We start from the raw sequence: 25,017 nt of genomic DNA on the forward strand, positions 1-25,017 counted from the left end.
AAGTTCCACAGCATCATTTATCATTATTAAAGAAACAATTATAGTTGGTATTTTTAGTGTTGCACTGATATGCTTTGCCCCAAAAGTTTCCCAAGGATCATGCGCTTTGATACCACTTTCACTTTGAAGATGCTGAAAAATTGTGCATGGATAAGTGTCTTTTAAATAGGTAAATCAACGTTTTTCCAAAAAAAAAAAAGAAGAAGAAGAAGGTAATCCAGTTGCGGCCGGCATCGGGATTACGTAATTAGAGGGACAAACATTAACATTTAAATTTGGAACAATTCTTATATACACTGACAGTGTATACCATATCACGATTGGATGTGCGAGATATTTGTAAAATTTAAATTTCAAATTCAAATTTGAATTATATGTCATGCATCTAATAATAAAAAAGTATATACACTGTCAGTATATAAAAAATTAATTCTTAAATTTAATCAACAAGAATTAACATTTCGTGGAAAGCGATAAGTACCACGGGGATGACCATTTTCCTTGGCATATTGGAAGGTCACTGGGCCAGGCCTTTCATTTATTTATTTATTTAATTTTTTTCATGATCCTTCATGGCTGTTGTAAAATGATGCGGATAGATGACACGAATATACAAGTCCAGTCTGGCCTAAAAAAGGCTCATTACTCGTATGTAGGAGAAGAACACGCATGCTTTAGACAAACGCAGAATACGTTAAAGAACCATCTTTTCTCTCTGTGTCTAATCTCGAAACTGTTGTCTAAGTAATAATAATTGAGGTTACCTTTTCTTGACTAGTAATTGAGGGGTTTTGCATTTTCACCTTTGAGGCTTCCCTACACATGCACGCATAGGAATAGGATAGGAGTATTATTGGTGTAAGATGTGGACTGCAGTAGATGGTATGTTTTCGTCAACAAATACTGGATTGATGAATGATGATCAATTGAATATTAAGATTGGAGGTGTGCTCCTCCTCTTTAGGGTATGGCCACTTACCTGGCAACCAGGATTCGAGTCCCGGGTTAACGTCTTCGGTGTGGAGTGGGGCCTCCTCTCCCGGAGCGCTGGGGGATTAGTTGGGCCCGTAAGAATTGACCCGGACACCCCCTGTGTCGACAAAAAAAAAAATAAATTAAGATTGGGTATTGTTCATTCGCAAGGCGAAATTCTTCGGGGACTGATTTAAAGCGACTGTGGAAAGGATGCTTTCAATTTGGATCCAACATAAGGCGGGCCAGTGGAACTCATCTTTTGACTCTTGTTTCCGCTCTGTAGGCCCATCAAACTTGACCTTTAACCGTTTGGTGGGTCGCTCACTTTTTGGATTTTCATCATTGTGCATAAATGGCGGCCAGGTAATTCAATGAACGACGAAAGACGGATTTGTAGCACATCAACAATTGAGCAAAACTGTTATCCATATCATTCCTTAATTCTCTATTGTTTTTTTTTTTTTGGTCTTGCAAAAAAGTGGTTACCTCTTGCTAATCGGAGCTGGAAAGACTTTCTTTGAGATTAATTCAAGCCTGGAAAATTATATGAGTGGGCCGGACTTCTGAGCTTAAGCCCATCTGACGCAATCAAGCTCAACAGACGAAGGACAGGCTCTCCTAAAAACAAAACATATATTGCTGCTTCTTGGAAGGGAGTACCAAGGACTAAGGAAAACTGGGAGCTAGTTCTTGAACGGGAAATGTTTTGATAGATTTTGGCATTTGCATAGGATGCATTAGCGTAAATGTACTGGCCAATTTTGACGTATAGGTAGCTGCTTGCTACTGTGTAAGAATTTACTAGTCCTTATCAATAAAATTTTCAAGCTTACCTGAAAAACAAAAAGGGGGAGTTGTAATTATGTTGCATTTTACATATGAAGCATTTAATCCTACCCACAAAAAAAAAAAAAAAAAAAGTTTTTTGTGGATTAAAAGTAGAAACCGCTAATGCTATTACAGTACAAGTTTTTTTGTGTTTCACATGTGTCATTGTAGGTGGTCCGAGGAAACGAATTGGAATTTGGCGAGGAAGATGCTAAACGCGGCCATCATCAGAAGTCCTGCTCCGGACTTCCCCGTTTTCCTGAGCATTATTAACCCGCACGGTAGCTGGTGCATACGGATTTTGGCCACCGTCCCAGGAATGCCTTGGAATTTTATGATGATTGTTCAAACCAGGCTGATCATCATCGTACGTCGAAATCTCTGTTGCCACGTTCTCCTCTTGTGCCCCCGCGGCCAAGTCGATGTTGGCCATTCTTTCAATCATCAGCATCCTTCTCCCGTCGAGGGCAAAACTCGAGCTTAAAGCCCCGGAAACCAAAAGCAGTAAGGCTATTAGGAGCTTCATCGGCGGAGAGTGAATTCCTGAAATCGATCATCAACTTCACAGGCGAGTGAGGTGAGTCGAAACTCGGTGGCCGTTTATGCCTACGAAGCTAATACTCCTTACATAGAATTCTACTGAAGTGGGTGAAGGACTCAAGAAAAATCTGTGACTATTTAATGCGATTGGCAAAAGATTTTGTCTGGTGGATTCAGCCTGCTGTTGTAATGCTCCATTTTGTGTCTCCTGCAGATATTTTTCTACAGGAAAATTGGAGACAGAAAGATTATCAAATAGAGAAGCGCCATCTCGCGCAGTGATAGGGAGGGCCACTTACACACTCATTGTTGCTGCAGTTTGAAACATACAGAGTCTGATCATCAATTCATCATCAACAGCAAAAAGCGGCAAGCGAAGGTGCACTAAAATTCCAGATTGTTCTAATTCAAAAAAAAAAAAATCTAAACCAAGATGCACTAAAATCAGGGCAGGCACCTTTCTTTTTTTTTTTTCTTTTTTTTTTGTCTGGCGGAGGGGATATTCGAACCATCGGGTAAATCGAACCCGACTAATCCCCCATCGGCCCTGGAGGAGAGGCTCCATCCCCGAACACATTAACCATGGAATTTGAACCCTTGCGAAAATGGACAACAGCTGCCTTAAAAGACCTGTCGTGACCAATCGAGCTACTCATGAGGGCAGGCACCTAACACATCCGTGTTCGTGTATAATATTTCTCACTAAAGCTAGAAGGTGCAGTTTTGATTCCTCTCGGATTTTCACAGCTGGTGGTGTGATGTGATATATTGGGCTTTCCGCGAAAGTCAGTAGACAATAAATACTGGCCTTGAGTCCTCTCAAAAGAAAAAGATATACCGGTCCGTCTTAGGTGTCCATACCTTGTAAACAGTGATTTATGCATTTGCTGATGACTGTATTCCTGTACCCTTCGGATGTTAAGTATTTTTTTTTTCTCTGCCCTAAGGAAATTAAACGTTATCTAAGCAAAAAAGAGAAACTTCCAAGAATTCTGGTAGCATCACATCAAATTGCGTGGAGGTCTAAGAGTAAAGGGACTGATATACTTAAAATCTAGAGATAAAAGGGCATACAATAAGTAATAGGATTAAGAGAATTGCGTGTGATATTCAAAATTACATTTTGTTTGTAATTTCCTTCTTGTTGAAATTATAAATTAACTGAGGAAGAAAGGGTTATTTTTAAAATGGGCAATGTCATAATTATTTTAGATAAAAAAGGGGGGGGGGGGTCCGTGCATAACACGACTAATTCTTGATGTATAAATTAGTATGATAAGGAAAGAAAGATCGCAAGGAAACCAAGAGGATGAAGGAATGCCTGCCATTGATAGGAGAATGAGTGATTAGGCTCTCATCCACCTAATTCGATCACGATTTTTAATTATATCAAAGCTGCACATGAGGTGGTTGGCGCCTCTTCCTCGGGACCGTTAGGTCCTGGGGTCGAACCTCCGCAGCAACATCAGTTCGCCGTGCATTTAACGTGTTAGGTCTGGTTGGGGCGCTGGGCCGGGCCGGAGTGGGGATTAGTCGGGCCGCCTTTACGGACTTGATCCGGACACCCCACTCCGTCGACAAAAAAAAAAAAAAAAAAAAAAAGCTGCGCATGATGATTAAGAACTAAAGTTTGCCATATGCATAGTGCAGTAAAGACGGTTCAAGGGTAAATGACCGAACTACCACTTTCCAGAGCCTAGGAAAGTGCAATTAATTCATATCACGATGGCGCTTGGGACTAATTCCTCATATTATATTGTTAAACAAAGAAAAAATCGCAAGATTTTGACAGGGTTATGATACGAGACTTTGACTAAGCCCAGCAGCAAAAAAATTTTTTGTTAAAATTTCTGAGCTGAGCCCGGCAGCCCACGTTCAATTTTTTTTTTTTTAAAAAAATGATATCATCAAAAGCAATATATATATATATATATATATATATATATATATATATATGTGGGGATATTAGATGATGGCTCCCCACTTTGATGGTTCCTGCAGTTGCTTCCGGTATGATATGAGGGGATGGATTGTGGATTCTCACTTCATGGGTTCCATCTTTATTCAAAATTAACCCTTCAATCTGCATGAGCTTCTTGCCTACACCAAGGTCCTGAATAGCGTATTATATATATGATACTCAGGTCAAATAACAGGAATGAATACTTTGGATAGTTTATTATACGGTTTTTAAATCCATATAGAGCAGCAAAGAAATGATGATAAGGAGCACAATAACTGGACGTAACAATTTCCGTAGTGTAGTGCAGTTGCTGCGGAAAACTTGTAAGGTCGATACAGAGTAATTAAATTGGAAAAAATGATTTATGCTAATATACCATTGTATATCAAAAGGTCTTCAATTTCTTGGATTATTTAGCTATCAATATCATACTAGAATTATTCAAGAGTAATAATGGAAGCAAAACAATTTTTAATCATGGAGTTTGTAAGCTTCCAATGCCTCATAAATTTGCCAAGGAAGAGAGAGAGAAAGATACCATCACTGTGAATTGAAAAATAAGCGCACAAGGCAAGTCTCCGCAACTACTTTAGAGAAACAGGAGATAGACAACAGCAACCTTTCCATATGGTTTGGTAATCAAATAGACTGTATTAGTATATCTCTGTTGGCATTTTCTGATATTAAGAATTCTCATGTTCATACATAGCCAACAACATTTGAATCCAAGAAACCTGCTGGAAACTCCAACAATCCTGTGACAGCACGACACACGTATTCAACCCCATAGGCCTACTATCATCCTGGACAGCTATAATGCTTATAAAAAACATATAAGCCTCAAGAGATCAAGCATCTATAGCAACAACTCTCACGCCTGAATTTGGGTTCTTCCATCTCTAGCCTACACAAATATTTGTCTCACTCAACAAAGATGAAGAACCAAAATAACACTACTGCTTCCTTTCTTGGTTCGGTAATTGTTTTGCTGCTAGTAGTAACATCTATTCTTCTTCTATTTGGTGCAACATCAACCAAAGCTCAAGAAGTTGGTAATGCCCGAAACAATTCCATGTATAATCGAACTTCTCGGTATAAATCATAAATGTATTCCTGATCTGGTTTTCCTTCCAATATGTTGGATGCAGAGGATGAGAGAGAATTTGATTACGCGGAAGGAAGCAAGAAGGGTCCAAAACGGTGGGGGAAGCTAAAGAAAGAATGGGCAGCATGTAGTAATGGAGCCTTCCAATCTCCGATAGATATGTCAAACGAGAGGGTTCATTTGATTTCGAAACCGGAGAGGCCCATATACAAGCCCACCAATGCAACCATAAAAAACAGAGGCCACGACATCTCAGTAAGTGATTCTTATATTTCTCATTTGTTCTTCACTTGTTTGTTAATTTCAAGCCAGCCCTGTGCAGAACAACGACCACAGTCTATCCACATGAAAATGCAGCTTCTTCCCTTTCAACAATCTGCCTCATTCACCACTAAATCCAGAGTTATCCGACTTCTGAGATGTGAATTGTCAAAAGAACGCTGCTTTAACTGATTTCCCTAAAACCAATTTTGCAGCTTCAATGGGGAGGTGATGCAGGATCGATTGCCATCAACGGCACCGTGTACCCTCTCAGACAAGCCCACTGGCACTCTCCCTCTGAGCACACCATTCGAGGCAGAAGGTAATTATCCCTATTTTCCGGTTTCTTGTGTTCTTTTTTCAGGTTTTGTCTTTTAATTTGTTGTGAAGACAGTCGGCTCGATGAAATACTCTTCCCATAATTTGATTACAGGTATGACTTGGAGTTACATATGGTTCACCTAAGCACCGACCCGAATTTGAAAAACAAGATTGCCGTTATCGGTGTCCTCTACAAGATTGGCAAGCCAGATAAATTTCTGTCCAAGGTAACTGCTGACACTGTCAATTTTATGCCTTTGGTTATTTATGCCTTTCATCCACTTGGAATAATTATTTTCATTGCCCAATAGTTTTAACGGTATAAAATGGATGTTGAAATGCTGTATTGCAGTTAACGAGCTACATCTCGACTATGATCGATGAGAAGGATGAGCAGAGAAGCTTGGACGTTGTTGATCCAAGACAAATTAAGATGCACAGTAAAAGGTACTACAGGTACATGGGCTCGCTCACCGTCCCTCCATGCACAGAAGGCGTTATTTGGACCATCAATAGAAAGGTAAGATCCCTCAAGATTCATTCATTCAACCTGGCTAGAGCTTGCCCTTGCCATCAGCTTTCTTGTTTCTTATTATATTGATTGTGTTTGATGACATTCTCACCAAAACCTAAACTAATTTCAGGTGAGGACTGTTTCGAGGGACCAAGTGAAGTTGCTCCGAGAAGCTGTACACGATGTAAGTTGCAGTTGCCAAGCCCCTTTTTTTTTTTTCCTCTTTTCCCAAGCATGATTGGAGGCTTCTTTTCATTTTCTCTCTTTTTTGTTTTTTAAAAATTTATGTTGACCCCTTTTTTGGTTCTACATTTTTGGACAGTATGCAGAAAGAAATGCAAGGCCCATTCAACAACAAAACGGAAGAGACATCTATCTTTATGGCCCAGCATCATAAGAATAATCAAGAACTGAATCATCGTTAACCATGTCTACTATGCATGTTTCAATTTGTTATTCTTTTTCCCTTCCGGGCTCCATCTGGAAGGTTGATGCAAGCGATTACAAGACTACATCAATCAAATATGCTTCAGCGGAAATTTACAGACTCTGTGATTAAATTAATCTTTTTTCTTTTTTGAAAGTCAAAATAATATCTCGTTTTACAAAGTCGAATATAACGGATAACTTGTAGCAGACTACCGTGACCAAGAAATCGGTCATCCAACCATCTCTTAGATCCTTGAGGAGCACGAAGCCGGTCCTCCTCTTGTCTGCCTCGTATTATATGAGCTGCATTTCAGACACTTGTGTGCCACAATGTGGAAGTTCACCTCAGACGTTTCCCCACAGTCATTGCAAAGTATCCAAACCTAACCGATTGCAAAAATCATGCTTAGATTACAACAGCATAATCCCAACAACAGCAGCTGTAAATTTGACAAAAAAAAAAAAAAAAAGTAGTACCATCTTATCCCGATAAATTTGAGGCATCGCTGTAGAAGCAACCTGGGCATCAAACATTGACAAGTGATTGTCAGTTTAGGGTAACGCCCAATTAAAAGACATATTTGCCACATAAATGTCAGTAACCACAACACTGGTAATACCTCCTGATCAAGCTTTTCCCACACACGAGACATATCGCAATATGATTTTGAGCAAACAGGACATGAGTACCTGCAGAATTGATTTCCAGCAAGGGACATGTTCAATAAGACATTGGTTGTCGGAGTAATGGATGTTTCATGAAATAATATATCCGCAGGGAAGAAATCTTACTTGAAATGCCTTTCCATCTCTTTCACACAATCAAGATGTATAGTGTGACCACAAAACAGGACTGTAATGTCTTTTGTGGTATCAAAAAGGTACTGCACGAGAAAAGAATAAATCATAAACAAAGTAATCCGATCAACTTTCTATCATCGTACATATGAGTTTCATGATTACCTCGAAGCAAACAGGGCAGTTGTGGTGCATTGCTCGTTCTATGCAAGTATGTGAATCCTTTAACAAATTCGAATAGCAACACCCTGAAACACAAAGAAATATCTTGCATAACTGATTTGAAAATGTAGTTAAATTCAAATATTGTTCCATTCATGATCTCGCTTACCACATCCATTGCAATGAAAGAAGTTCTCTTTACCTCCAGTCCTGTGGTTAAAAAAAAAAAATATTTTAAATTGAAGAGAATGGCGTGAAATAAAAATAGAAAATGACTATAGGCGTGAGTAAACTAGCGAAATCCTGAGAAGCTACAAGGAAAACAAATCACATATGCAATGATGCGTTCCACCAATAATTGCATTTGTACAATTGATATAGTTCTGCAACCACTACACAAATTAGAGGTGACTCAGGGAACACAACTCTAGAATCAGAGGCCACATTGTTTGATCAGTATGCAAGTCTCCAGATAAAATCAAAAGCTTATTGTGAACTTAGAGGATTCATTGGAATGAAAAGAGACGCTTGAACAGGCAAAAGATTTTAACCTGCAGATTCCACATCTATCACAGTGGTATTGATTCTTTGAGACCTAGACAAGGAAACCAAATCACTTAAGCAAAACGCAATAAGCAAACCTTGAACTTTGGAAAGCAAATGCATAAATAACTCTTACATCGTCATCAAAGAAGTTGCATATTGAGCAAAAGTACTCTCCCATACAAATTCCACACTTGACACATTTTTGTTGAACCTGCAGAGCAAGGAAAGTCAAAACTACTACTTCCTTTTCTATTTTCGAATCCAGACATATGAACTAGTCTTTGTTTTCACAACTATATCATCCTCTTGGACTACAGTCCATCAACAATTTCTTACTCCATCTCGACAAGAAAACCACAAGAATTATTCAGTGCCACTACAAATTTGGAGTTTGGAGAAAGAAACTTACATCTTGTTCTGTATTGCACAATGAGCAAATGACCTGAAAAGAAAAAAAAAAATCAGCATTGCTACATGTACTTAGTTCAATAGAATGAGCACCCATAGGAACTAATACCAAAACAGAAACAGAACGCTTTTACAGTATAGATTAACGAATTACATTGGGAAAAGAATATATTAGTACAACAAAGACAGGATAATCACAACAGAGACACAATTGTGATACCACAAGACAATAAAGTGCAAATTCATAAATGAGAGTAGCAAAGCCTCATCCAATACAGCAAGCATTCTGCGATACAAGCCACAACTTATCCACACGCAGATAAGCAAAGGAAAAATAAAAGGTTGAACACGAAAGGTGACAAAATTCTTGTGACCAGAAACAGTCAGAAAAAAAAAGAAAAGAAAAGATAAATTTCCCTCTTTTTTCCAAACTTAGAAGGAAGAAAGTGTAGCAATGAAGCATAGTGTCCTTCCTTTCCTTTCTAAACGACAAAGTTTATTGGAAAGAAATCAGCAAAACTAATAAAGAACCAAAGGCGAGCCCAAAAAAAAATCACATAAAAGGGCTAGTGTGCTAATAAAGCAGAGAATTTAAAGATGAGCTAACCCTTTTAATCTCATGGCGAGGAATATCATGCCTTCTCAAAGGATCAACTTCAATGGAATTCTGTTCAAGAATCAATTGACCATTAAAATTTTTTTTTTTGGGCCTGCACTAAACGAGATACTAGCTACTAATATTCAATCACATTAAAATAAGATAACCGTAAAATTAATAGAAAAGGGCACCTTTAATTCGTCGTGGCAATGCCTACAGTCAAAAATCTCATCACAGCAAGGTGCTCTTATCTTACATCTCCTTTTGTAGTGTGAGCACCTGAACAGGGATCATTATAAACAACTCTCAACATTAGCAATCATGTCACCCCGCGGGATTACAATTTAGCGTAATCGGCCGTACAAATCCCAAGGACAGAAGAAAAACATTGGAGGATCAAAATGAAGGAAACGAAGAGTGAATACCCGTAGTGTCCAGAAGCCATCTCCATTAAGGACTCGTCAGTGCGAGACGAATGAGAAATGCTCTGATGCTTCGATCCACTACTCTCCATTGTTTCTTGGATTGGATTAGACACCTGAAGAATCCACAAAGATTACCATATTGACTGGTGTAGAATATATACAAAAACAAGAGACAGAACAGAAGCGTTAATAGATTCAGACAATCTAACGAGTTTAGCACCAATAATTGATGGACAGGATGGGGCCATGCTAGTTTTGCATTATCGTGCAGTGGAATGTAACCCAAGGAGAAAATAATGCAGCCAGTTTTAAGTTTAACCACCTGAAACGACGCCGTAGACGATCAAGCACAGGAGCAGGAGGAGCAATTTTATTTCCGCACAAGAAGGAAGAAACCACCCGTGGTTAAAGCAGTGCTTAGATTAGGATGTTGAGTTTTTTTTTTTTAAACTGTACTAGAATTTCTCAAATCGATCCCACAGTCTCACCTAGATATGCCCTTCCAATGGATGGCCTTTGCATGTGAGGACTGGTGGTCCGTGGTCTATATATATACACCCTTACTGGATGGTCCAAAGTACCTTTAAGATGCCAATTGCCAGCTGCAGTTCAATACGCAGGTGGAAAAATCCACGTCTGGTTCAAATTTTAAAGGAAAAATCGTTCAAACGCGTCGAATATTTTGTTAAAAGAAATTTTTCATCATTTACATTTAAAATACTAATTTTATGTTCCTTACAAATTTAATTTAGCAAATTTTAATTCAAACTAGATTTTTAACAATTTTTTAGTCTAAAATTACTATGTGACCCATATGCAGTCATTTTTTATATGCAAAAAATCAAAATATTCATTTTTTAAGTGATAAAATGAATATGGATTAGGACAAATCTCAAATTTTTTTTCAAAAATGAATGAGGTTTAAATCAATTTTTAATTTTTTAAGGACAAAAATGAATATAAATCGGGTCATTTATTTAACTATAAATGAAATCTAACCTTTTTTCTCAAAAAAAAAAAACTATGTATGGATCATGTGATGGATTCAGGCAAAACGTAATAAAAATCTAGGTTGGGACTAAAATTTATCAATTTGATTTTGTAAGAGACACAAAGTTACTATTTAAAAAATGAAAGACAAAAAAATTCATTTGGCCAAATGTAAAAGATGTTTTGATCCATTTTTCATTTTTTTATTAGCCTATATCCTAAGTTTTTGTTTATTTTGAAATTTGAGAAATGTTCAGTGAATTCTATTTTTTTTATAACGGCATTCTCACTATCTTTTTTTTATTATATGGTCTAATAAATGAAAATTAAACTATATAATAATAATGATAGTGGGAATGTCATTATAAAAAGTAAAGTGTTATTAATATTTTTTTTGAAATTGTATTTATAATACACGACTTTCCTTAGCATGAGGTATACGCATGCAATTAATATGCCATTTGAAAGAAATACTTATGAAGTTAGTGGATGAAATAAAAGAAAAATGTTAAGCACCTTTTTTCTTTTTTATGTATGTAAGAACTTGGCAGGTAATTCAGGGAAAGCAGTAAAGCTGGATTCTAGTGGGGTGGGCGGGCTTTGAGCGAAATAGACGTGTGAACCACAGTTCAATTATGTTAATCTGTCAATTAATAAATAAATTTTGGTATGAAATGAATTTTGAATGGATCTAAATAGTTATTCAATTAAACTTATTTAATTGATGGCCAGTGAGTTGATTTGACTCATCCATTTATACTTATTTGAAAATAATTATACATTTAAACTCAATTTTTAGTGAATATTAAGCAAATAAATATGAATTTATTGTCGATCTAATAACAATAAAATGTCATTATTTCGTGTCAAATAACATGCAAAAAATTAGAAAAAGGGTAAAATTTCATGTGAATCATAAATGAATAATTGAATATATTCCTACCTTTTTTTAAATGGATATAAATAATAAAGAATTAATATCAGTGTATATATTATCAATATTAGATATATAATACATATATAAAATTTAAATTTAAAATGTAAAATTTTACTCATAAATAAATTAACTCAATTATACTGTTACTCAGCATGACCGTTCAAACCCTCTTCGAGTCACCTATTTTGACAGATGTAGACGGAAGGAAAGGAGACAAGCTGGTTCGAGGAACGGAATGGATGGATAGGGTCAGTCAGATCTTTCTATCCAAAAAAAAAAACGTCAGATCTGATGAGGACTGGGTCCACTTGGCTGCTGCTGCTTGCGTAAATGTAATGCTACGATCTTCAGGAGCAGAAATCGGATCTTCTGAGAGACCACAACGATGACCGCATGTTGGATCCTGGATGCTGCCAATTTGCAATTCAGACTGTACACTTGAGAATGAGAATTTCCCCAGAAAGGTAAAGAGCGAGAGGCAAAGGAATAAACCATTGTACCGTCAAGAATTTAGGGCCGGCAATTGAGCGACTCGAAGACAAAATCGTATATTTGTACAAAAAACCTCCCACAACTAACAAGTTTGCTTTAATGGTTTCTGCCTAGAGAGGCTAGACATAAATTCCAAAGCGATTTTTTTTTTTTTTTTTGAAAAAAAATTGTATTATTTGCCAGGACGACGGAGGGACGTAAGTAGTGGGTTGAAAAAAAAATAAATAAAAAAGGTCAGCAGGAAAGCTGTAATTCCTGGTTGGCGAATACATACACTTTCCATGGATTGAGCTATTTGTACAAGATAAGGGAGCAAAAGAATATGGCACCATATTCACCTTGGAACAACAGCTGGGAGGAATCCTCTGTTGGCTACAATCAATTAACAGGAGATTGCTGTGAAATTTCGTCGATTTTCGGTCGCTACTAAATCTTTTTTGACGGCTGTTGCTTTCATCTGCGAATCCCCCAACACGGAATGGTGGTAAAGTGGTGAAAAACTGAAAAGGAGACCCCTTCTTGCTCTACTTCAAACTCAGAATAACTTATCACCGCCATCCACGTTGTCTATCTCTTTGAGTATTGATACTACTACTACTATCACTCGGCATCTTTGGTCGAGCATTCGTTTTGCGCAGAACGTGTGAAGAGATAAAGTGACCTGGAACGAATGCGCCACTATTTTATTCACTTTGGTATGGTTCCATGAAACCTCTCCTGTTCTCCTTTATTGATCCTTCTCTCTCTCTCTTTTTTTCCACTTCTGAGTTCTGATGGTAATTGAAAAGATTGGACAGAAATAACGCATTTGGTCGAACTCTTCTTTAATGTTAAGTTAATAGTTATGAATAGTCATCGACTTCTTAGGAAGGGTGGTAGATGGGACCTATTATGAAACATACAATATATCACAGACGCATGATCATTGCGTTTCAATCGAGTTATTCTATTCCATCTCTTAAAAAGGAGAGAACTTAAATCAAAATACTCAATAGCACGGCGATACATTACACCGTGATTAGAGATGAAAGATCGTGCCGTTAACAGCATCCCTTCATAAGTGCAGGGGAATGTCGGAGAAGCATTGAAAGAAAATGCAAAAACAGGTGAAAAGTGGAATAATACAACCCAACTACCACAAATACCACAGCCAACACTCATCTGCGACGATCCAATTCCAAATGAAGTTCATCGGAAAAATTAAAGAACAAGGAATAAACCCTTACAACAAGCACGAGAAAGAGAAAAAAAAAAAAAAAACTGAGGGAGGAGTTTAGGTTGTGTTTGGATTGTATTTTTTTAGATATTTTGTAGAAAAATTACTGTAACGATTTAATATGTGTGAGGTAAAAAAGTGATTAGGAAATGTGTTTGCTAACCTGCCTTAGTTTTTCCGGGATCAACAATCGTCTTCGCGCTTCCGGTCCTCAATTGTCAGTTGTTGGCAACTCCTCGTGGGACTGGGGGATAAAGAAGAGCTCATAGACGACTCCAGCAAGGCCACCACCTATGAGTGGACCGGCCCAGTAGACCCAGTGGTTCTCCCAGGTCCAGCTGACCACTGCGGGGCCGAAAGACACTGCTGGGTTCCTTGACGCACCACGAAAGGCCCCACTAACCAAGATATTGGCACCCACGATGAAACCACTAGCCATGGGGGCTATGGTACCCAATCTGCCCCTCTTTGGATCCACTGCGGTGGCGTACACGGTGTACACCAGTCCAAATGTCATCACAGTCTCCAATACTAATGCGTTCCACACGCCAACTCCGGCGGACAAAGAAAATGCAGCAGTTTCCTGCCAAAGAAAATAAAATGAATAAACTTAACCGCGAGTGTGAACAGATATCAGAGACACTGCGCTTTAATCTGTTGCAAACGTGTTTTTTTGTTTTTTTTTTTGGTTTGAAGATCGTGAAAAGGAAGGTATGCAGGGGTGTGCGACTGTGCGTAAGAGTTTTCCTCGATGCCATGCAATGATAGCTGGAAAGACCAAACTCACCAAGCCACCGGTGGCGAGCTTAAGAAGCAAGCAAGCCACGACGGAGCCAAGCAACTGAGCAATCCAGTGCAGGATACCACGGAGAAGGGTAATGTTACAGCCAACAAAGGCACCAAAGGTGACGGCAGGGTTAACATGGCCGCCGGAGATGTTGGCGCTGACTGGAACAGCCACGAACAGTGCGAAGGCGTAAGCTATAGCGGCAGCAATGAGGCCGGAAGGGGTATTGGCTGCATTGTTGGTCAGCTTGCTAAAGGCCATGCCTGACCCTTCACCTGCAAACACAAAGATTAGGGTAGAAATGAACTCGGCCAGCGCTGCCTTGAGAGCGTCTGGGTGAGCGGCCTCCTGGGGCCCTCCGATTGATCGGCATCTTGGGATGATCGATCAAGATCAACGACTGAAAATTGGGAAAGATGATATGATCACACTAAGACTGCTTGAGCTAGCACTTCTCGTACTGCTCTCCACATCTCATTCTCATGCAGTTCCCGTTGCTTTTATATATAGTCACAATTCAATGCCAATATGCGATTGCCGTGCCTGTACCTTCTGTATCCGGTTTCCGGTTAACTTCTTATGCAAACATGGAAGAGTCATAGTATCTACTAATATTAATGGTGAACAGTTTGGGAAGATGCGGTTTTGTTTTTTGAATTGTTTAACAGCCATCGTGGTCTAGAGACTAGAGAGAGCATTGGAATTGGATGAGATGGATTCAAATAATGCAGAGCATGAAATATAGGGGCAAGCGGCCTGAAAGATGGGGTCGCGGTTTAGTGAGTTTGGTGCGATCAATTTTCTTAGTACATATCTTAATTAGAACTTGGTGTCTTCGTCTGTTCCCCATTAAGTGTACTTGTATCGCTTGGCATATATTTAACCTAGGATCATCATTATCGACCATCGAAGACCCCACGAGGGAATATATAAATCCGAATAATGATTCACAAATACTTAGTTTGTACGGCATTTTGTTCATTCATTTCTCTCAACGTGCATTAATTTGGGGTAATAATTTTGCTTTGATTGAGAGAATTACAACCAATGATGTTCTAAAAGAGGTAAACAATCCTTTTTCCCACCTAACTGCCATACCTCCTCTTCCATAATGATTTACTAATAGGGACTTTGCAACAGCAATGATAATCACAGAACGAAACGTAGCATTTTTGTCAATCAAATTATTTTGCTTTTCAAACGAAGGAAAAAATGAAGAAGAATATTATCAAAAACTTCTATATATCCTTGCCACTTAATCTTATTCATATGTATATCGCACGGCACAAGGAAGACCCTGATAGAGCTACTATATATTAGTCTCTTCTTTTTGGCTAAGTAGTACGTAGTAGTAGCACATTTTGATTTTACCTGCTGCTATAAAGGGAAAGAAAGGGAAGTGCCCCGTAAAGTGGAAATGCCAAAACGAAATAAAATTCTATGCTATCTCCCCATCAAACAGGGCAAAATGTGGCATGTGAAGAAGCCCCGCCGCGAGTGAAAGTAGGACAAATATGATCACATGAGGCACCGCCGCGAGTCATGCAACCAGGCTGGCCTTTTTGATTGGTCAGGTGATACTAACTGGCCAATCATAATTTCAACGGCTAGCTGGAGAGCTGATCCTCTTTTAGCAATTGTTCCGGACCATCTATGGCTTAGCTTGCTGCTTCATGAGAGGATGCTTATTCTGTACTGACTAAAGGTCGTTCCATGAATCCCTCCCTATTCAGTTCTTTTTCAGCCCGAAATACACTCCAAAATTTCGAACTCGTGACAATTTTGTGGAAACAGGATAGGATGGTGACAGTGGGTAACTTTGTGATGGGGCTGCTGACAAATTTTTTTAAGGGAAAATCGTTTAAAACGTCCCTCACATTTTGCAAAATGACTTTTTTCGTCTTTCACTTTTAAAAATATACTTTTACGTCCCTTACAAATTCGCATTGATCAAATTTGATCCTTATCTAGGTGTCCGACTAGTTTTTTGTCGGAATCCACCACGTGCCTTGCACGTGACTATTTTTGAAGGGCAAAATTGTCACATCAAAGTTTACATCATCCAATCCATAGTCTCTCACATTTCACAAAATAAATTTTTTTATCCCTCACATTTCACAAAATGAATTGTTTCGTCCCTCACATTTCACAAAATGAATTTTTTCATCCCTCATTATTCATGTGTACGGATAACTTTTTTTTTAAAACTAATGTATATATCTATTTGATCTCACATGAACAATACGAATAGCATGTAATATATATCTATTTGATTTCTCCTGAACGTACTGTTCATGTGAAATTAAAATAGATATATACAGGAGTTTAAAAAAAATTGTTAGTTTTTCACTCATGTTCATTCCTTTTACTTGAAAATTGAAAACAAAGAAGGCATTTAATTCTAAACATTATCAAGTGTTTATATCGAATTAAATTTAGACAGAAAAAAATAAACAAAGGAAAAGTATGACAAAAAGAAGTAAGTAATTGACACTTTCAAAATTTAAAATAATTATAAGGCAAGAAATTCAACTGTTTGTCTTAAAAGTAGCGAATAAAAATTTCAAATTTAAACTGCAATTTGTTAGCATGACTACAGAATTCGAATTAACACCTATTAATTAGATACTCTTATTAAACAACTCAATAAATGAATTATTACTAAAATAAAAAAGGCTACAAATATTGGATAGATTCACATGGTGAAATCACATATATATATATATATAGGTTTAAAACAAAATTATTAGATTTAAACCCATATATATATCGATCTGTTTAGGTGAAATCAAATAGAGATATATTACATATTATTTGTACTGTTTAGATGAAATCAAATAGATATATACATGAATTAAATAAAACTATTCGTACACGTGGTCAACGAGAGATAAAAAAATTCATTTTGTGAAATATGAGGGATGAAAAAATTTATTTTGTGAAATATAAGGGACGAAACAATTCATTTTGTGAAATGTAAGGGACTATAGATGAATTATGCAAATTTTAATTTGACAATTTTGCCCCTAATAAATGATCACATGCAAGACATGTGATGAATTCCGGCCAAAAACTAGTCGGAAACCTATATAGGGACCAAATTTGACTAATGTAAATTTGTAAGGGACGTAAAAGTACACTTTTAAAAGTGAGGGACGAAAAAAGTTATTTTACAAAATATGAGGGACGTTCTGAACGATCTTCCCTTTTTTTAATGGGACTAGTTTTTTCACCCACCGGCACCTCCCTTATATCCATCTTAATTGCCGTGCTCCATTTTTGACCCAACACCCCTCCGCCCGTGAACCCTTTCTCTTTCAGCCCGAGTTTCTTTCGCGGCTGCAGCAGCCATCTCTCCTTGGACGGCAACTTCGCTCATGCCTACTACAATTCTTACTTCATCTGCTAATTTTTTTTTTAACCGTCAACATTATTCCTTTTCCTACCCAAAAAAAAAAAGAAAAAGAAAAAGAAAAAAGAGCGGCACTCGTTATTATTCCTTTCCCTCCCAAAAAGAATAAATAAAGAGGAGGAATAGACGGCCCACATGGAAATCATAGACTCGTTACTAACGTTTCGAAATTGGGCTTAATCTTTTTCTGAAAACAGGCCCAAATTAAGTTGCCCGCTTCCAATCACAACTGTTGCCCATCTAGCAGCACTGTTTCTTCAAATTGTTGTTCAGAGACAATGGCGGGTTTCACCTTCAACTAATCAACTGTATTGCATGCATAAGGTCAATTTAAATCCAAACCTTTAATGCAATTAATTGAGTTGCAGTTTTTTTAATGTCTGTCTCTCCGTGAACAAGAGAATTATTTCCTGTTCAAAGAATGGATTAAACAATAAAACATAACTATTTTATTGGGCAACCGAGAAAATTAGGCCGTAGATATTGAATGATTGATTGATATTGCGATCGAAATAAAGATTTAGGAGTGATTTAGATATCGACATGGTCTTGGATAAAACAAAAAAAAAAGAAAGATATTGACCGGTAAAACTCCTAGTTTGAACAAAGTAACTCAAACTTACTAAAAGAGACAAGATTGTTGAAAATAAAAAATTAAATTAAATTCATTTTGAGAAAAAGAACAAAAGACTAACTCTACAATATTAATGCGTGCCTATTATTGTCATTAGCAGCCTTGTTTTGAAATGCTAAAAAAAAACTAAATGCTTATAAAAAGTCTTTTTGGAAAAAATAAAATACTCACAAAAAACACATTGGAGATCGTATCTAGTGAAAGGGTTTAGCGTGGGAGTGCACATCAGCTTCCACCGAGTCAACCGTGTCCTCACCCGATCGAGAGGGGTTCTCACTTCTCATCAGGCTCACGGGCCATTCATCCGGCTGTAGCAGTACTTACTACTTTATGTATGGAGTAGAGGTAGGAACTAGAAAGCTGAAAGCGGTACTCGATCGTAACAATTAATTAAAAATCTTTTATCATCCCATCATTAATTTTGCCTTCTCTCTTTTATTTATGCAGTATCTGTTTTTTCAAGGGCGATGTAGCTTTTCATGTCTGATTCCTCCTCAGCAAAGCAACACAAAAAGAAGATCCTTAATGGATCGGGATCGAGCATGATGACTTCTGAGATCCATTTCATCATGTTAATCAATACTAGTGTGTGGAGAAGCACTAAAATTACTCATATAAAATAGAAAAAAAAAGGACGATTTTTTTAGCTACTACTCTGCTATCTATCGGCTAATTGATCCGAATATTGGTGTATAAAAAATAAGTCAGACACTTGTGGGTCTGACAGGTGCGACGTACAAATCTATGGGTGCCGGGCTGTGTCAGCCCGGCACCTGACACCAAAAAATTTTTTTTTTTTTTATACTTGACACATGGGTGCCGGGCTGACACAGCCCGGCACCTGATAAAAACTGCAAAAGCTGGCTGCCGGGCACTCTGCCCGGCAGCCAGTCAAATTGTTTAAAAAAAAAATTCGGCAGGCTGAAAAAAAAAGCTGGCTGCCAGTGAAATTGTTTAGAAAAAAAAAAAGAATTGCGGAGGAAAGAAAGCTCGTGTTAAGTGTTAAGTGAAAAGAATGTCAGCAATTTGTTTGTTAAGTTTAAGTGAAAAGAAGGCAGCTCCTGTGAAGCAAAAAAGTTGAACAAAAAAAAAATTTACGTACGATAACTGTTAGCCATTTAGTCCGGGTAATTTAAATATTTGAAATAATATCTATGCTAATAAAATAAATATATAAAATTAATGTAATTAGCATAGCTTAATTTCGAAACTAGTGATATTAGTTTAATGCAATTCATTTTTTGTTAAGATAGTTGATAATTAGTTTACGTTATGTAGTATACAATTATTTTAATTAGTTTAGTGGATTAATTAGTTTAATTAATTGAATGAATTAATTTTAAGAGGTCTGATTAAATGAATTTAGATGTATTTGGCGAGGTTAATTAATTGAATGGATTAATTGAACGAATTTGTGCAATTGAGTTTTGATTAAGATAGCCATTTAGTCGGGGCAATTTAAGTATTTGAAATAATATCCATGCTAATAAAATAAATACATAAAATTAATGTAATTCGCATAGCTTAATTTTGAAACTAGTGATATTAGTTTAATGCGATTCACTTTATTTGTTAAGATAGTTGATAATTAGTTTATGTTTTTTAGTATACAATTATTTTAATTATTTTAGTGGATTAATTAGTTTAATTAATTGAATTAATTAATTTAAAGAGATTTGATTAAATGTATTTAATTAAGGTGCGGGGCTGACCCAGTCCGGCACCTGACATCTTTTTTTTAAAAAAAAAAGGCACCTGATATCTTTTTTAAAAATAGGGAATCTGTCAGGTGCCAGGCTGATATCTTTTTTTAAAAAAAGGAACAAGTCTGTTGTTTTTAAACCTGTCTGATTTTTTTTTTACACCTATATTCTAATCAATTAGCCACAGAAGAATGCATTTCTGACAATATTCTTCCATCGACGGAATTAAAGTAAATATAAGAATTAAACATTGGTTACATTTGTATGGTGGAAAGTTCACTTTTCTGCGCACAATAAGCAGGAGCAATGCAAATGTATAAATGCACAGAGAAGTATATTGGGCACTGGAAAAAAGCTGATTATGTATATATGAAAAATAGTATATATTTGAAAATTACAATAAAAGTCCTCTTAAAAATTTATTCATTATCTAATGTTCAATACTTATATTTGGTAAATTAAAATAATTAATTCAATATTCTAATATATTATAATTAACTATATATCGTTAAAGCGATTGAATAATATGTAAGCAGTTATTTTTTTTGGCATTTGAAGTAGTTGTCTATTAAGTTTTAATTGAAATAAAGATTTTATAATTATTTGAAATTATGCAATAAAAAATCACTGTAAGATAAACATAAATGTAAGATGAAAAAATAAATGTAAGATAAACAAATTGTATGATTCAAATATTTGATTTAATATGCAAGAAAGACAAGAAGAAATGGCTAGAAGTTTTTTAAATATTAATGTGAGTTCTTTATATTGGTAATCACTTTTATTTGTTATTTTAATTATAATACCTGATTTTAACCGATTATAATACCTAATACTATTTACAACTAAAGTTACTATATACGCAAACTAAAATTTTCTATTTCACTAAATTTTCTTTTATATATGATGCACGTTTCATCATTTGTTAAAACAAATGACAAACAAATGATAAATTTTAACAAATAAATATTTTCTGAAACCTAAACCCCAAACCCCAAACCCTAAAGAAGAATGCATTTCTGAAACCTAAACCCTAAAACCCTAAACCCTAAACCCTAAACCGTAAACCCTAAACCCTGAACCCTGAACCCTAAACCCTAAACCCTAAACCCTGAACCCTAAACCCTAGACTATACACAGCGTAGAAGTACAAAATAATGTAACCTTAAAGAAGGAACCCTAAACCCTAAACCCTAAAGAAGAATGCATTTCTAAAACCTAAACCCTAAAACCCTAAAAACATCCACGGAATTAAAGCGGAGAGAAGCATTAAACATAGGTTACATTTGTATGGTGGAAAGTTCACTTTTCTGCGCACAATAAGCAGGAGCAATGCAAATGTATAAATGCACAGAGAAGTATATTGGGCACTGGAAAAAAGCTGATTATGTATATATGAAAAATAGTATATATTTGAAAATTACAATAAAAGTCCTCTTAAAAATTTATTCATTATCTAATGTTCAATACTTATATTTGGTAAATTTAAATAGTTAATTAAATATTCTATTATAATATCAGTAACTATATAGCGTTAAGTCGATTGAATAATATGTAAGCAGTTATTTTTTTGGGCATTTCAAGTAGTTGTCTATTAAGTTTCACTTGAAATAAAGATTTTATAATTATTTGAGATTATGCAATAAAAAATCAACATAAGGAGAAAAAATGAATAACATGACATTGTACAATCGTGAATTTAAAAATAGCGATAAGCATTATAATAATAAAAGATTAAATTAACGCTAAATCCTCATATTCAAATATTTGAAATTGTAAAACATGCAATTGAAATGATCATATCAACGGTTGGTACGCCTTTTGCCCTTGCCTTTATCACCTGGTGTTGTAGACGGACAACAAAATCTTTTAGGCTTTCGTCTGCAACGATCACGAAGAGCATAGGGTCCTACGTCATCCTCCTCATCCGACTCAACTGTCGTACTGCTATCACCATCGTGTTGAGAACGATACGTGGCAAAATCCCCCGTCTGACCGTATGTAGTAGTAGATATCGGCTGGATCGACGCAGGTACGGTCGTGGTCTGTCCAAGGCTGTAATAATCGGGAAGGTCTGAAATGGAAGGGACACCACAATGATTTTAAAAATGATTTTATGCTAATTACATTATGTTTATGCATTTAATGCATTTAATATATTAATATTATGTAGAAATGTATTTATATAATTAATATAAATGTATATATGTATTGATATTATGTATAAATGTAAAATTAATATTATGTATATTCATATAAATGTATAAATGTATTATATTATATATTATACATAATATAAATGTATATTTAAATGTATAAGTGTATATTATTAAAAACGTATAAATGATAAATGAATATTATATAAATGTATAAATGAATAAATTATAAATATATATTAATATTATGTAGAAATGTATTAATATAATTAATATAAATATATACATGTATTAATATTATGTATAAATGTAAATTTAATATTATGTATATTAATATAAATATATAAATGTATTATATTATATATTATACACAATATAAATGTATATTATAAATATACATAAATATTTATATATTATGTATAAATGTACATTTATATAAATGTATAATATATTATATATTATATTATATATAATTTATATAACATATAATATTTATGTAAATATATTATAAATATATAAAAATATATTATAAATAAAATAACATATTTATAATATGTATGTATAAATATATAATATTAGAAATGTATAATATATATAATATACATTATTATTAATATAATTTATGTATAATATACATAATTGAAATATACATATTAATATATATTATAAAACAAAATTGAATAAATATATTTATAAATTTATATATAAATAAATGTATTTATATAAATATATAATATTTATTTCAATTGATATAATATATATAATATTATACATAATTGAAATAAATATATTTATATTAATATAATATATATAATATACATAATTGAAATATACATATTAAAATATATTAAAATATAATTGAAATATACATATTAAAATACATAATTAAAATATACAAATTGAAATATACTTATTAAAATATACAAATTAAATATACATAATTGAAATCACTAAACTAATTCAATCACTAAACTAATTCAACTAAGCGTGTACCGTGCTTCACTAACTAATATTAGCAAACATACGTAAATTACATTATCTGTTTACAATTGCTTCAATAATAAATTAAATATTTAATTAATAACATATTATAACAATAACATAAAAATATTTATCAACAATTCACTAACATAAAGTGACAAATTATAACAACTTTTATATAATACAAATCACTAACCTTTTTGGAATCCAAAAAACCGATTGCCTCGGAAGCACCGTGAATAATGAGTCCGGCCACCTTAATAGAAGCACCGCAATTAATCAACACGGCGATTAACAAAAACACGGCACCAAGCGCTGATTTCAATTCTGCATAAGAATAAAGTAATTATTAGGAACACCAACAGAACCACAAGCCAATTCTACTGCCAAACAAGGTAATAATCATTTGTTAAATAAGGAGGACTAAGCCAACAAACACTCACGCTTTGGACCACAGGACAGTTCTTTGCATAAGGGTCCAACTCTGCAATATGCAAGAAAGTCAGGTGCTCGTGTGAAAGTGTCTCTGCAAAATGTATATTGAAGTGCTCGTGTGAAAGTGTGAGACACTGAGAAAGAGAGAGAGACTCCGACTGAGAGAAAAGTTAGAACTATAAACTGAGAAAGTGAGAGGTAAATTGAGAAAGTGAGAGGTGCGGACGATGAGGAAGTTTCGTCTAATGCATATATAGAGCATTAGGTCAAATCTAGCCGTCCGTTTGGACGGTTAGATTACAAAGTTTCCATAAAAAATAAAAAATAAAAAATAAAAAGCACCGGTAGCACACAATTATTGTTTCACACGATTATTGTTTCACGATCTCCTAAAGTCTAGTGGAGCATAGTCGGTATTGTCCAGTTATTAGCCTGATTCAGCTTTTTGGCTTCACGGGCAGCTGCAAGCCCCAGCTAGTTTTGTCCACAAGCCTGCCAAAAGGGGCAAATCTGAAGCAAAACACTGGCTAAAATTCACGGGAGCTAGAACTGTGGTAAAATTTCTGCCTGGCCGAAATTTTTTTTTTTAAAACAATTTGACTGGCTGCCGGGCAGAGAGTGCCCGGCAGCCAGCTTTTGCAGTTCTTGTCAGGTGCCGGGCTGTGTCAGCCCGGCACCCATGTGTCATCTATAAAAAAAAAAAAAATTTTTTGGTGTCAGGTGCCGGGCTGACACAGCCCGGCACCCATAGATTTATACCTAGTACCTGTCAGACCCACAAGTGTCTGACTTATTTTTTATACACCAATATTCGGATCAATTAGCCCTATCTATCGTGGTATAGCAATGAAGTTTATTACCACTGCATATCCTGATACGGTGCATGCTCCACCAATTAAGCATCTCTTCCCCAAACTTCCAATATAACCCAAGAAAATCTGTGATGTAGACCGTGTATCTTAATCGTGCCTTGATTATTATCTTAATCTGTAATGTATACATTATCATCGTTGAATTTATGACATATGTATAAAAGTTAAATTTCAAATTCAAATTTTGCATGATTGTTATTCATCCAATGCTGACAGTGTATACAGTGTATTGAAAGATTAATCTATATATATATATATATGACAGTACAGGGGCAAAACACATGTATCCCACAGTGCAATTAAATATGTGTATAGGATGGGTTTGCCAATGTTTGACAGAGGATTAATGAAACGACCAATGATTGCCCTCTAAAACTAAAAAAGAGAGGAGGCAGTAGCAGCAGCAGCAGTAGTGCTCATATTGCTCAACGCACAAAACATGCTAGTAATATGTGATGCAAAAAATTTCAAGTCCTTCTTCGCCGACATGCATGCCTGCCTGCATTGCTTGTCAATTCTTCTTCTACTT

At 35.5% G+C, this 25,017-nt stretch overlaps 3 protein-coding genes and 2 long non-coding RNA genes across 5 annotated transcripts; 1 reads left to right on the forward strand and 4 right to left on the reverse strand.

Moving 5' to 3' along the window:
• Nucleotides 1-1,734: 1,734 nt before the first annotated feature.
• On the reverse strand, nt 1,735-3,332 carry LOC140009323 (uncharacterized). Its single transcript, XR_011816734.1, has 2 exons — nt 2,643-3,332; nt 1,735-2,565 (listed from the first exon to the last, which is right to left on the reverse strand). It is a non-coding gene; the product is annotated as an uncharacterized lncRNA (long non-coding RNA).
• A 1,808-nt stretch (nt 3,333-5,140) lies between these two features.
• LOC113696295 (carbonic anhydrase Nec1-like) lies at nt 5,141-7,046 on the forward strand. Its single transcript, XM_027215731.2, has 7 exons — nt 5,141-5,358; nt 5,455-5,666; nt 5,888-5,994; nt 6,106-6,220; nt 6,346-6,513; nt 6,638-6,691; nt 6,830-7,046. Exons 1-7 carry the CDS (start codon nt 5,241-5,243, stop codon nt 6,902-6,904), a joined length of 849 nt encoding a protein of 282 aa, XP_027071532.2. The 5' UTR covers nt 5,141-5,240; the 3' UTR covers nt 6,905-7,046.
• LOC113696294 (E3 ubiquitin-protein ligase RZFP34) lies at nt 6,902-10,401 on the reverse strand. The gene is made up of 13 exons (XM_027215730.2): nt 10,196-10,401; nt 9,874-9,986; nt 9,640-9,727; nt 9,458-9,517; nt 8,852-8,884; nt 8,576-8,653; nt 8,448-8,491; nt 8,066-8,106; nt 7,900-7,982; nt 7,729-7,820; nt 7,557-7,626; nt 7,414-7,455; nt 6,902-7,319 (listed from the first exon to the last, which is right to left on the reverse strand). Exons 2-13 carry the CDS (start codon nt 9,960-9,962, stop codon nt 7,182-7,184), a joined length of 858 nt encoding a protein of 285 aa, XP_027071531.2. The 5' UTR covers nt 9,963-9,986; nt 10,196-10,401; the 3' UTR covers nt 6,902-7,181.
• A 3,024-nt stretch (nt 10,402-13,425) lies between these two features.
• LOC140009324 (aquaporin TIP1-1-like) lies at nt 13,426-15,131 on the reverse strand. Its single transcript, XM_072054498.1, has 2 exons — nt 14,296-15,131; nt 13,426-14,091 (listed from the first exon to the last, which is right to left on the reverse strand). The coding sequence occupies exons 1-2, from the start codon at nt 14,554-14,556 to the stop codon at nt 13,720-13,722; spliced, it is 633 nt and encodes a 210-aa protein (XP_071910599.1). The 5' UTR covers nt 14,557-15,131; the 3' UTR covers nt 13,426-13,719.
• Nucleotides 15,132-21,810: 6,679 nt separating this feature from the next.
• On the reverse strand, nt 21,811-23,782 carry LOC140009233 (uncharacterized). The gene is made up of 3 exons (XR_011816588.1): nt 23,625-23,782; nt 23,378-23,508; nt 21,811-22,118 (listed from the first exon to the last, which is right to left on the reverse strand). It is a non-coding gene; the product is annotated as an uncharacterized lncRNA (long non-coding RNA).
• Nucleotides 23,783-25,017: the final 1,235 nt, after the last annotated feature.

The sequence above is a fragment of the Coffea arabica genome, chromosome 6e, assembly GCF_036785885.1.
Source record: "Coffea arabica cultivar ET-39 chromosome 6e, Coffea Arabica ET-39 HiFi, whole genome shotgun sequence".
In the NCBI taxonomy this organism is placed as follows: Eukaryota; Viridiplantae; Streptophyta; class Magnoliopsida; order Gentianales; family Rubiaceae; genus Coffea; species Coffea arabica.